At 30.4% G+C, this 14,923-nt stretch overlaps 1 protein-coding gene across 7 annotated transcripts in view; it reads right to left on the reverse strand.

Annotated features, from left to right (window-relative positions):
- Positions 1-465: 465 nt before the first annotated feature.
- GULP1 (GULP PTB domain containing engulfment adaptor 1) overlaps positions 466-14,923 on the reverse strand; it is a 274,219-nt gene continuing 259,761 nt past the window's right edge. For 6 of the 7 annotated variants that reach the window (XM_082630033.1, XM_082630031.1, XM_082630030.1 and 3 more), the window contains 3 exons: positions 12,602-12,740; positions 8,512-8,606; positions 466-2,487 (listed from right to left, as the gene is read on the reverse strand). In XM_082630033.1, coding sequence (XP_082486159.1) covers positions 2,416-2,487; positions 8,512-8,606; positions 12,602-12,740 — 306 coding nt within the window. In that variant the 3' untranslated portion in view covers positions 466-2,415. Of the gene's footprint in view, positions 2,488-8,511; positions 8,607-12,601; positions 12,741-14,432; positions 14,658-14,923 lie in introns of all 7 variants that reach the window. The other variant, XM_082630036.1, reaches the window with a different exon arrangement.

Raw genomic sequence — 14,923 nt, forward strand, 5'->3', positions numbered from 1 at the left:
ATGAGTCCTGTGTACCATTAAAATACTTAACATTGTGTTTTGAATAGATTCAAAACTTCATGATATTCTAATTAGCCACCACTCAAATTCTATTATCAAGTCCACCTTTTTAAGACGACCAGCCAAGATACCCTTTATATTACTAGCTTAAAAAGGCTCTCCATTCTGAAAAGAGATATTTATGTAATACAGTTATTACACCAGATGCTTCTGGTGAAAGGAACCAAACTATGACCTCTCTCACCAGCAGGATGAAATCCACTGTTTTCACAACTGAATTATGTTGGATCATAAAGCTAAAATGTGTGTGGGCTGTAAGAAATGAAGTTAAAGTCTTTTTCTGCTTTCTTCTTTCTCTTTCTTTCTTTTGGCACCAATCTATGACCAGGAAAATCTGGCATGAAATTAGCTTCAGAATGTGTCTAAATTAATTAGAGGTTATTTAATGAGTTATATATACAAATATAAATTATACAATTTAATTTATTTAAAATCATTTATTCTCAGCAAAATCAAACATATCATTGAGTTTACATAGAAATACAATTTGCAACTGTATCTTCATAAAAATGCACTGGTGAAATAAATGTTCATAATTAATGACCAATTATATACTATTTAATCATGCCAGTAGCAGAACTGATTACCATTAAAAATTGGTACAGTAACATATTTTAAATGTGCAAAGTACTCTATTGTGTTACCATTGATAATAAATCGCCACTAAATATATACCTATTACACAAATCTTTTTAAAGTACAATAAAAATACAAATTCTATCTGTTAAAAAAAGCCATTGATATGGCTTCTAAACATCCTTATTATACAAATTCCAAAATACTATATGACAAACAAAATTATAAAGACTCTTCTTTATGAAACATATACTACCCTCTAATTAAGGTACAACTTAGCAGATAACAAAAAGCAAACAAGAAGGCTTATATACACCACAGAACATTATGGGGATACATACAAATATAATATTGCATAAGCCTATTTGATTTCTGTTCTTAGTGAAAATGTACCTTTAGCACGTGAAGAAAATTCCCATGACTAAAGGAAAAGAAACATTTTTGAGATCTACCCTCAATCTAAGCTCATATTTTCATTAATTTAATTTTTTTCTTATAATGTGATGAACCAAATTATAAATTTGACCACATATTTTGCTGCACTCAGTACAAATTACAGTCTGTTACATAATGGGCAAAGGTGTAAGAAACAAACATTTTTAAAAGAGTTCATCAGCACATCAAGAATCAGCTGCAAGAAAATGTTATTGTTCATGTTAAAGACTAAACTGAGCAGCAATTTCATTTTTGTGAAAAATGAGATTCTGACTTTAACAAAACAGATACAAATTAAATTTGCTAAATAATATTGATAATTCATAAAGAACAGGTGCCATAGATTTTTAACAGTATCAAATCTAATGGGTCATCACAAAATAATCTTTGGTGAGAAAATATCTTTATCAAAGGAGAAAATATAAGAAGGATAGTCTTATTCAGTTCAGAAAAAATATATTTGGTAAAGTATATATAGGTAATAGATACTGCAACTATAGACAGCATATATTCCAAATGTTTTTTCTCAGAAACTTCAGATCAGATGATGTTTAGTAATGTAACATCTCATTAGAAATTAAATTTTAAGTGTTTTGTAAATAGCAAATTTTCATTTTTCCCACAATCTTTATTTATGAAATAACTAAAGTATTTAGAGTGTAGCTGATAATAATAACTAACATTATTACCTTGCTTTTACTAACAAGTACTCTAAATACATTTATTTTAATTATTATTGGAATTTATATTTTTGTTACTTTACCTGCTAAAAATGATCTGATGGTATTATATTCAAAGTTTACATTTTCCCAATAATATGGACATTTCATACATGAAATGACATCTGTCTAATGAATGGTAGCGTGTCTATTGGTTTGAATATAGAACATATTTAGTTTGGCATTGGTGTATCTCTTTAGGACTCTGAAAGCTATCTTTAAGGTATGGCTTTTGGGAAATCAGTAATAAACTAGCATCCTAGAGAATGAACTTAAATTTGAAGAAGCTAATTATTTAGAGCTCAGACACAGGCAGATATTTGGATAATTTGTCTTTCAATTATAAATTCTTCTACAACAAACAGAACAGAACAAACAGAAAGGAACATAAAAACAAACAGAAAGGAACATAAAAGTATGATTTACTTTACAGTGAGTTGTTTTTAAAACAAAATGCTACAGTTCAACAGTGAAAGTATGAGGAAATTTTACTGAAATAATTTTCAGAAAGTTATGAGATTCAAAAATATATTGGTACATGTATAATACCTGTCATAAGTAATAATGAATAATAGATATGTATACAAAACAAATTTAACAGATTCAAGACCTCTTGTTCTTGACATCAGCACCTGCTGTCTAATGGGTCAAGACAAAATACTGTGCCTTCAAGAGTTAGTCCCATTTTGAACCCCTCCTGCAAAATAAAGTAAAATCATTAAAATAGGAAATTCTCATAGCAAAAAAACAAAAACAAAAACAAAAACAAAATGTAAATGAAAGAGAGTATGAGCAGAAGTTGAAATCTTCATGTTTTGATCAACTAAGAAATAATTATATGTCAAATGTTGGCTTGTCAAATTTTTATCAAATGCTTATATACCCGTTAGCGTTTTAAATGTTTTAAATATACATGAGGTTAGCACGCATAAGAGATAGAAGAAAACAGAAATATGTGGAATTAACTAATTTTAAGACTTAAATGTTTCTTTTCAGTGAAGTCTACTTTATGTCATTCTACTGTAGCTTAAATCCCTTGGCTTTAAAGGTTAATATTCATATAAGTAAGATAGCTAGACCTCAAGGTGATGACAGCCTGATAGTTTTCACCTTTTCTTCTTGGTTACCACTATCCAGAGCCTAGTAAAATAAATTGCATTGTATTCCCTAAATGCAATGCTGTATCCTATGTGTATGTAACACAGGACTGCAGACCACTTTGCCATGGAGAAAGATTCCTCTACTAGCCTTGTAGCTGCTTGTAGCTGCAAATTATTGCTTTGAATTCCACTCACCTCTAGCATGTTTTAGATGCTTCTAGAAGTTAAATTTCTTTTGATTTATTGAGACCAAGTACCCAATTGCCATGAAAAAAATTTTTCTTGAAGATTTTTGAGTTAAAAGTTAGTGGTAAAGGTGTTTGTCCTTCTCTACTCCCCAACTCTCTTCTGTATAAGGTAGTTGAACTATGGGCTATCTGTGGTCTTACCACCTTCCCCATCCCCATCCTTGCTCATAAAATGAAATGTAGACAAAAGTTTATTCCTGAGGAAAAGAAAATCTCTCTCAAAGAGAAGGCTTTTGTCCTCTGTTCTCTGTGTTTTGTTTAATTAGATGGTATCTACTCGTGTGTTAGCCAATTGCATATCTATTTGCATTTCCTCAAGTTACTTTCATTTAGAACCGGTATCTAATGTACTTACTATAAATCCAATGTAAACATTATCATATAGAGGAAGAAAATCATTACAAAATACAAGCCACACCTTTTTCGCTGTTAATGTTTAGAGAACACTCTTCATTATGTCTAAGTACAAAGACCACACGGCAATGCTATCACTTTAAGGGTTTTTCAAAAGTACTTCTCGGTACTTGGAATACAAATTATATTTAGTTAAGTAAAAGTCAGAGTACTTACCATTGTTTTAAAAGCCTATTCTGGTCACAAGAGAAATATTTTGCCACATGTATGCATATTTTTTTAAACAGCCGCCAAATACTTAGAAAAGTCAATACTTTAAACTGAAAATATTGTAAATAAACTGCTTTTTAAAATATTTTATTTGGATATCTGAGGATCTATGTACTATGTCATCTTCTGGAATATCAGATAGATAGATAGATAGATAGATAGATAGATAGACAGATAGATAGGTAAGTAATGTGGATATATATTACCTTTGGAAAGATTTGATACCATTGTTTTTTAATCAGTTCATTCTGAAATTAAACCACTATCACTTCAGTTACCCTGAAAATACTATTTATCAATGTGTTATCAGTATATGAAAGGCAGAATAGTAATCAAAGTAAAATAGGGGTCATTGTTTCAACAAAAAATGTTTGTATATAACTTACGAGAATACCTCCATGTTTTTATAAGGATTCTTTAGGAGTCCTCTTAGATTAACTTAATTATCCCTTTTGACAGACACATTGTTATATGGCTCCTTGGTTTTCTTTCCCCTTAAAATTTTCCACACATTTTCTGACCCTTCCTTCTAGGCCTCATTTAGTAAGTCATGACTTAATGCATTCTAAATCCTTCTAAGGTTTCCATATCCTCTTGAATTTTAAACGTCTGAATGAAAATAAGGCTTATTTAACTTATGTAGTGATGGAAGCTATCATAAACTCATATCACACAAAATAATTATCTTATTATTGATATATTATTAAAAATATATTTTTATATAAAATATTTTCCCCAATTGCATTTTCTTACTTTGAAACATGGAGAAAAGCATATCAAGGAAGAAAAAAGCTCATATGCAACAATTAACATGTTGAAGTATGTCCTTTGAGTCTCCCTTTTTTCTACCTATAAATTTAAAAAAGATTAATGCTAATATAAATAACTATATATTATATATAACTTATTTAATGTATTAGATATATTATATATAAATTTCTATACTCTTTTTTATCTTAGCAGAACAAACTTGATTATTTTGAGTCCCTGTAAAACTAATTTGATGATTTTATAATGTTCTATTAATTTTAATATAATTTATTTCCTGTATTTTATAATTATAAATAAGGTTGACTGTATGTTTTTATGCATAGAGATTTTCCACATTCATAGTTATTTTCTCCTCAGAATAGATTGCATTAAAGTTTTTGACATCAAACAGAAATACAAGTATTAGTAACAAATAACTCCCCAAAGGGATGCTGTGAACTGACCCTGGCCCAGCAATGATTTAGAGTGCTTGTTTCATCACAGTTTCATTTGCACTCTATATTAGTAAAATAATATAATGTTTAATTTGCTGGATTAAAATAGCTTTTATAGTTCTTAATTTGTATGTTTTCTTTGATTAGACTTAACATATCTATAAGTATATAGCCATCTGTGGTCTTATTTTGTGAGCTATGCTTTTTGATTTATCTGTTGATTATTTAGTTTCCTAATCATTTGTCTACTTACTTTAATCATGTGTACATGATATAGTTATATTTTTTAAAGAGAAAATTTAAAAGAACTATAGAAGACCTTCTATAGGTAACTATATGTACATATTTTCCTTTTTCTTATAAAAATGTTTTCCCAATTCAAAAGTCTGATATATATTTAATTGTATTTCAAAAATTTTAAACTGCCCAAGGCTTCTAAAATTTATCTGAGTATTTGTTGTAGTTTTCAGCTATACATTGATCTTCTCCTAAATTATTAACCAGTTGACTTAACATCACTTAATGCAAAATTCTTTCATTGACTTGTCACTCTCCTTTTTTAAATGTATTAAATTATTATAACATACAAGGTACACTTCTGGGCTATCAATACTATTAAACTGATGTGTCTGTCAGTGACATGTACTAAGAAGTTTAAATTATGTCAAATCATATAAGGATATAATTGATTTCAAATAAATATCTAATTTTCTAACAATTTATTAAAAATATGGCTTAACATTTCTGTTTAAATTCTTACATTCATGAGATATTTCTATGATTTCCTCTGTAAATAAAAGAGGAAAATCCAAAATCTCACTAGGCTTATTAACTCAATATAGTTTATACAACACATTATACTGTATTAAGTTTTCACATTATATGCAAAGATAAAAATAGCTAAATGTGTGCATTCAATTAATTAGGCTAACACGATTAATAACAAAAGTCGTTATAAATTTTAGTTAAAATATTATTTTGCTTTAATTAAAGTGACCTTGCAAACACATCGTGTACTAAAAGAAACAGACAAGCAATGAGGTGGACAATGCAATAGTGATTGAATCACTGAAAAAATAACTTCAAATATGAGTTATAAAACCTCTTTAAACAAAACTAATAATCAGACATATACATGTGAAACTGCTTTTTGAATATTTATTAAATAAAGCATGCAAATATTAAGGTTTAGCTTTAAGAAGTTATAAGTTGTTTAAAATTATTATGAAAATAATATACCAACCATCTCTGGCGCTACCCACCATGAAAGCAGAAAAGAATAAAAAAGACGTTAAGAATATATTAGAAATGACAAAAAAACAAAAGCAAAAATACCACAGTGTAACATTATTTGACTATCATATCATTAAATCATTTCGATATAGTGTTTCTCAAACTGGGTTTCTACAAAAATCTGGAGATACAGGCTTATCTTCAAACATCTATAGAAAACATTTGTTGTGTGAAAATCTAAAAAACACTAATAGAAACTCTTTGTGTTTTGTATAACCTTTGAGAACAAATACTACTACATCAGTGCCCATGTTTGTTTTTGTTCTTACAAAAGCATTAGTCCCAAGGTAGTACAAACATAATTGGTAAAACTAATGAAAAGGAAAATAAATTTATTTTATATGAAATAAATAAAGCATTCTCACTAAATAATCATGCACTATTTGAATGAAAATCTTGTAGTATTTTAACTATCGAAAAGATGTGGGGAAATTGTGTCATCAAACAAGATACATGCTGATATCAACACAAGTATGATGTTGGTGGTTTTAGTTTCAGCCAAATAAAATAATCCATGCTGTTATATTAAAGTTCTTAATCTGAATTTTATTAGGTGTTGTAATTTTGCTTTTATTTAATTTATAAGTTTTGAATTAATAGTTGTATAAGAACTATAAGGATAAAATGTATATAACTTTTTTGTAAATATTTAAGAAATGTTATAGAAATAGTTTATAGTTTAAGTCAATATTAAGGATTTAAAATAATTTTTCATGCAAAAGGGAATTATAAACCACCCAACTTGAGAAATTTTTGTTCTGACATATTCTTTAAAAACCTCAAGGTATGTTAAACAATCCAACTTTTAAAATTCAGAGGCATTATTATATCTAGAATAATAAGGAAGTTCACATAATACCTAGAAAAGAAGACTGTTTCACACCTTCAGTCCAAAATCAGTGAAAGGATATTTATCATCTTTCTAGGAAGCAGTGTTTTGTCAGTGTTAGAAGATCATAATCCACCCCTCAACTTTTTTTTTTCCAGGAAATGAAGCATAAAGAGTGAATGTATTAACCCAGGCCTAATAAATAAAAACCACTCCGTCTCTTCACCACATCTCAGTCAGCTTCATATAATTGGTCTCTGCCTGAATTCTACCGTGTATATATTGTCTTTTTGATGAAAAATAGGATATAATAACTCCATCAAAATGTAAAGGGAAATATAAAGAGAAGACTTTATTATAGTGTTTATAAGACTAATTACTAATCATGGCCCACTGTACAAAGCTTTTAAAACCAATATCTTCAAACTTCCAGAACAATTCAGAATTGAAAAATAAAAGGGAGAGAAAGAAATGAAAACCCAATTGGACTACATTCCTAAGGAAGCTGTCATTTAGTGTCTGCTGTTTCAATAAGAGCCCAGAAGTTATGAACTATAGTTACAATGCTTCCTATTATTTTATACCCCTCCTCCTTTGGAATTCTTCATTTTAGCTCTCAGCTTTATTTATTAATTGAGGTAACATTGGTTTATAACATTATATAAATTTCATGTGTGCAACATCATATTTCGACTTCTGTACACAGGACAGTGTGTTCACCATCAAAAGTTTGATTTTTTTTTTTTTTTTTTTTTTTTTTTTTTGCGGTACGCGGGCCTCTCACTGTTGTGGCCTCTCCCGTTGCGGAGCACAGGCTCCGGACGCGCAGGCTCAGCGGCCATGGTTCAAGGCCCAAGCCTCTCCGCAGCATGTGGGATACTCCCGGACCAGGGCACGAATCCGTGTCCCCTGCATCGGCAGGCGGACTCTCAACCACTGCGCCACCAGGGAAGCTCCCAAAAGTTTAGTTTCTGACCATCACCATACAGTTGATCCCCTTTACAATGTTTCTTTTTAAGAGACTGATTTCATTCTTACAAAGATTTTCCTTCACCCATTCACAATTCTGAAATTCATAATTGTTAAGACTGAGATCGAATCTTATAAATCTAGTGCAATGACCTTTCAATTTTTGGATATTGAATAATTAACTCATGAAGAATTTATGTTATTTTGTATAAAAAAAGAACCATGTTTTTGCCACTGTAAATTGCACCATTAAGAACAAAACACAACGAAACCTTATCCTTAGCATCTGTCTGAGTATTTTTAGGACTAAATGTATGTTATTGTTATTTTAAAGTAATTATTTTAAGTAAGTTGATAACAGTTCAAGGGAAGGGTAGTTTTAGTAATAACATTCTCTTAGTCCCATAGAAAAAAGAAAAAAAAATTTACGGGCCAATCTGTTAAAATAGTCACCTGCATCTCATCTAATTTTGATTGAATATCTGGAGGGAAATCCCCTGCTCCACAGTTAAATGGGTCAAAAGGTTCTGCTCCAAACAGGTCCCGTTCTAAAAGGAAGAAAATAATTTAGTATATGAAATGAGAAGGAGTGAGTTGGGGTGAGTTAGGTTTCAAAGGCAGGATTATTTAAAGAAGCACCTGCATGACCAAATGAGCCCCTATCCACACGTATACTTTATGCTGGGCTTTCCTGAGCTTAGACTAGTTAAACAGCAACAAGGAAGCAAAGATCCGCTTTTATGACGATTTAAAAACTATTTGGTTACAAAGAATTATCATTCAGAGAGGTTTCTGTGTCTTTAACTAAGACTTAATATCAAATTCACCAAATATTTGATAATTAATATATTACAATACCTACACTTTACTAAAGCAATTTAAATGTACTAAAATTAACGTATTATTCACTGAAACTTCTCTATTCCATTTATTGATGACTCTGCAACGCAATAGCGAAGCAATACGTAGGACCTAGTAGATTAGGAAGTAGTTTAACTCACAGTTCATGTACTTTAATTTCACCTTTTAGCCAGAAAAAAATTTAAGGCACATCATCTCACGTAGTATAAAATCATATCACCTTCCTAGATAACCACAATGAGACAGATTCCTTAAAAATGCCTCCTATCCCCCAAAACAAATTTCTTTTAAAAAAATAGCAGTAATTGAGTATCAAAAGCTCTCTGTGCATATACTTTAAAGTCTGCATTGTTTTTTTAATCATTAAAGAAGTATCAAAGTTAAAATTGATGTTTGTAATTGATAGGGCTATGACTTAATTTATGATTAAATTTTTTTTTAAATTTAAGAAATTACTTTCCTCTGAATCAATTCAAATGCAGCCTTAATTAACAAAAATTAAATAATATATGGGCAAGGGAATTTATAATGTATCAAGACTTTCATTTTTCAGGAAACTATATTCTCTAAATTAAATGCTTTGTAAGAAATAATATTTATGCTACTTGAGCTCTATTATATCTTCTAAATCATTCTGTGACTCCCATCATGAAAGATTCTTGCTTCTCTAGTTACAATTTTTTTTTTCAGATTCATGTATTAAGTTAATAAATGTAAAATGTTTAGAAGCTCCTGGTTCTGGTAAGTATTGTATAAATAAGAAGGACATATAATTTATCTTCCAAATAAAGATACTTTTAAGAGTGAAAGTAGTGTTACCAAGTTTCACCAGGATGAAAGGTATAAGACAGGGTACTCCTAAACAAATGGGAATTTACTGTCACCATACATTTAACTGATGGGTATTATCATTGTTGTTACTATATATTTTCCTCAGTCTGATGTTTATTGTAGGCAATAAACCAGAACTTAGAGAAAAGAGGAACTGTTCTTTGGAGGTGTATCCTGGTTACCACCGTACCAGGAATACATCAAGCAATGCTTTACATGTGGTAGATGCTTGTCAAAAGAAATGAATTAATAAAGAGGAAATAGAGTTGTCAGGAGAAACAGAGATTCTCATTACGCAGGTTTTCTAAAGTTGGGACTCAAAATCATCAGAGATTTCAGATGGGCTTAAGGGATCCTTCCTGAAATGCAATGCAAAATTTTGTATGAGTGGGCATGTTGTGTTTTTCTGTGAAGAGGTTTAATTTTTCTCATATTCTCAAGAGTCCACAACTCCCCCACAAGTCAAGAAAGTACTACTTTACATATTAAGTAGACATATCAATACCAGGCAAATTAATAAATATAATAGAGCTCTTTGGCATATTTTGGTCAGCTCAGATGGATCTAAAATTCATAACAAAAAATCATATAAGTCCAATTTTCAATTTAAAAAGATTTGCTATGTAATTAATGACATGAAAATTATTTAATCTAATACAAGAGCAAAAAAATAAAAAATAGGTGATACTTCACTCATTCTTTTGTTTATCCACTAAATATTTATTGAACACATATTATGTGCCATACATTTTGCTAGGCAGTGGATTAAAGCAGTTGAGGAAAGGACTTTAGAGTCAAGTGCCTTCCCTCATGCAATTTATAATCAATTAGGAAACATGATATTAAACAAATTATTTAAGGTCTGATACATATTCAAAGATCAAAAATATGCTCTGGAGAACTACTAGGGTTCTCAGGCAGTAAGGACAGAAACTAAGGAACAATCTTGTAGGTTTCTGCTTTTATGTATTTAAAATATAAAGAAAATAAATGAATGAATACAATTAAGATTTCATTTAAAGAAAAAGTCCTATTACTAAAACCCCACTGGATTACAGTTTTAGACAATTTTACAATTAAAACTGAGTCGAACAATCTGTCCTTAAATTGTTAGTATAGATAGACAAGAAGATGATTGATAGATAAATGATAGATAGATATAATACAGTGGTAATCAGAACTCCATTTCTATCTATCTATCTATCTATCTATCTATCTATCTAATCTTTCTATTGATATACTGCTGTATTTACTAAACTCTGGCATTTGGGATAGATAGACATTAAAAAATATAGCAAGATGTTACTTCAGTTTCTCATTAATAAATCCCTAAAAACTATTTGACCATCTCTGCCTAGATTTTCCAAAGGCATTTCAAACTCACTAACATTTAAAAGCGACTCATCAGTTTCCCCCTCTGTACCTCTAGTTTTCCCATTAACAACATTTGGTCCAAAATCCTGAATCATAATGGAGTTTGAACTCTCAGTTACCATCCTGATGGATTATTCCTTCTAAGTATCTTAAAATCTATTCACTCTTCTCAATTTGTATTCTACTCGGATTAAAACCTGACATTGTGGATACACTTCTAATTTATATGTCAAATTCTAGCATGTAACCCAAGTCTAGCGTATATACTAAACAAATGCCCATTGAATCAAATACATGAATGAGCAAAACACTGATGTAGTCCAAGGAAGTAAAAAACAGTGGTAAAGGAAGAGATCTGGGACACTCTTAAGGACAAAAAATACCCCATTATGATATCAAGATATTGGCAACATTTTCTAAAAACACACCACGACGTGTATACTATGGATTATTTCCTTGAAAAAATATTTTGCATTGGCACAAAATATATTCAGAAGAATTTAAATGTACTATATTTCAACAAAAGTATTGAAATATTTTTGTACACTGATTTTTAAAGCTCTAATGTTATTACTTTGTATTTACAAATTAGTCCTCTGAAATTTACTGAATACCTAAAATGTGCAATGCACTTTGTTGAGCTCTGCAAGGGAAACAAATAAACTATAGGCTCTGAAATACCTTACAGCCTTAAGCTAAAACTTCAGAGTTACATTGAAAACATCTCAAATGTGAACCAGAGAGGATTCAATAAAGCAAAATACGTAAAACTCTCTTTTCTTCAGTGCCCCTTTAGACCTGATGACTGATCATGGCCATTGGAAACTATTCTTTCACTTTCTGTGACAGGGCACAGAGCAAAATATTGTCAAGACATTGACGATGAACATCTGTTAGATGCTTTCTACTTCGTCAGAGAGACTTTTATGTTCCTTCCAGATATACGGAAAGTAAATCAGAAAAGCAATGCATTTATAGCTTTGTATATATCAAAGAAAGAACACTTACATAGGGTTAATAAATAAATAAATCATGGAATTCATAGATTTATATATTTCTTTAACTAAGACTATCCATATACTCTATGATAAAAAAAATTAAACTGAGCTCTAAATGATGAGTCAAAATGATTAAAATAATTACCACAGGACTGTTCTTAATCATTAAAAAAACATTAAAAATATAACCCCAACACAATAAACATAATTGTTTTGTATTAAAATATAACTAACCCTGTACCAAAATATCATTTTTCATAAAAGTTTCAAATGCAAATAGTGATGTCTTTAGTAGTATACTCTCAATTATTAAGTAAAATATAAATAACTGAATTTGGCACATATATATAAACATAATTCTTCAGTGATTAAAATTTTTAGTGAGCTTGTTAAGATATATAATTTCCCATAAAGTGCTAATTAAACATTTAAAATGTACACAAATATAGCAAAAATATTGATTTGTTTAGAAAGCTTACTAATCTCAGTAGATCTACTAGGGACTGGAGGTGGCTGTGTGCCATTGCGAGTAGGTATTGAAGACTGGTGTGAAATTGGAGAAAACGGAATCATATCAAAGATGTCAGTGGAGGGAGATTTAGGTGTCACATTGCCTGCCTGCAATGAAGATAACATGAATTAGTATTCCATGTAGACACATTATAATGCTAAATATTTCATACACATATAAAACATATATAAGCACAACAAAAAATGCAGTTGAGTCATATGAACTTGCCATTCTGTAGATCAAAAATAGTTACATATTGGCAATTTCATATGACTCAACCACTTATGCTAAATGCTCATTGGCAAGAAAATCTCTGCAAAAATGTTCTCAAAGATGATGGCAAAAATGGTGACAATACTATTCTAGACAGATATAAAAGATATGTTGGATTTTTTGTATATCTAGAAATAATTGCCACTTACATCAGAGAATTGAAAACATGTTAGAAACTATTTATATAAAACATTGATTTCAGTAATGTTTGCACAAGATTACAAGATTTAGACAGAAATAACAGAACATAAGTGATGAATCTTAAATATAACCATTCAAAAGCAATTGATAATGATTTTAAAAACATTTTAAGGAGTCTATTTTAATTTGTACTTATAACTGTAATGGAGTCAACTATTATATTCATTGCAATGACTTTTCTTCTTAGAATAAGACTTCATCATTTTCTTCAATAAATAGCTACCTTGTGAAATAAATTATAATCACAAAATGATTAAGTCATCTGGGCCAGTCTGGGCTAGGATGTCATGTAAGAATGAGACAATCATCACTTTGAATGTCATATAGGGAAAAAATTTATTTTATATATATATATATATATATATATCATCTATTGATATAAAAGAAAGAGAATTCCCATCTTGGAGAGAAATAGTGAGAAAAATTTATTTTTCTTATAAGAACATGAACATTGTTTAGAATTGCTTAGAGTGGTTCATATTATAATTCGTGTTATCAAAATACATTTATTTACTGATTCACAGATGATGCAGGTAGTGAAGATAAAAAGGCTGACTGTGTGTAACGAGTGACAGATTTGCTATTCAGCTAATAAACCTGTTTGTACATTTTTTCATGCAGGAAAATTGCTGTCATCTCCCTTTCTTTAGCAACTTACTTTAACTTTAATGGATAGTCTATCAGTTACAAATACTATCCAAAGACTGGGAGCCAACTTTATCCCTCAGCTCTTTCCTCCTACTCAGGAATCTTGTTCTCCTAATCAGCCTCTCTCTCAATTTCCCCTGGCTTCCATCTCTCTCCTCTTTGTCAAGATATAAAGATACTCAGATCTTGACTGTTGTTAAAACAAGTCAACCAAAAAGGTCTTTACCCAGTGCCTCTTTACTCCTCTCGTCTCTCATTTCTCTTTCCCTTCCCTTCAAAGCTGAGGTCCTTGAAGGAGGTATTACATTTCTTGCCCCTTTACTTCATCCAATCCTCAACTCAGATCATTCCAGACTTTGCTCTTTTCGCTGAACTCTACTGAAACAGCTTTTGCCAGTCTCAACAATGGCCTAATTTCCCAGTTGCTATATCTGATGGATCTTTGAAAGTACCTGTCCTATTTCATCTTTTTGTGGATTTGGACCACCACTCTCTACTAGAAACTCTCTGATATCAGATGACCAAAGGATGCAAAAATGGCACACAAGGGTCCCAGATCACATCACATTGATTCAAGACATACCTGATTTTTTTCATTACTATATAAATGTTATATATTGGCAGAATTAAAAAAAATAAGTGGGATAATAAAAAGCATTTTCTATTTAGCAAATTACATGAGGTCTTGGGATGCTGCTCTCACTGATTGGCTTGGGAAGGCCACATTTAGAAGGTGGTGGTATTAACAGTCCCAGTGATAGTCTGGAATCAGGCGAGTTGACAGGAGTGACAGTAATGGAAGAAATATTTAGAAAGGGAGATGAATCATCAGTTCTATGCCAGAAAGAAGGTGAGCGTCTCTGAAACCCGTGTTGCTCATGATCAGACATTTTGTGCAGCAGCTGTAAAGGAATAACAGAAAAATATACTAAGGAGAAGAAAGAAGATGTGGAGGGAAAAGAAAAAAGTATATATGAAAATGTATTAGGATATTTTGTGAAAATGATAACTACTTTCAAAACAACTTTACTAAAATTAAAACAAATAGTTTGAGTAGATTTTTTTCCTATTGCAAGAGTCTTCAGATTCTGGATTGTTTAATTTGATGATTTTTCACTGAAATATTACATTTTTAGATAGTTAAATAAAGTATTACATTCAGTATGAC

This window comes from Mesoplodon mirus, assembly GCF_964341445.2.
Source record: "Mesoplodon mirus genome assembly, chromosome: 8".
NCBI lineage: Eukaryota > Metazoa > Chordata > Mammalia > Artiodactyla > Ziphiidae > Mesoplodon > Mesoplodon mirus.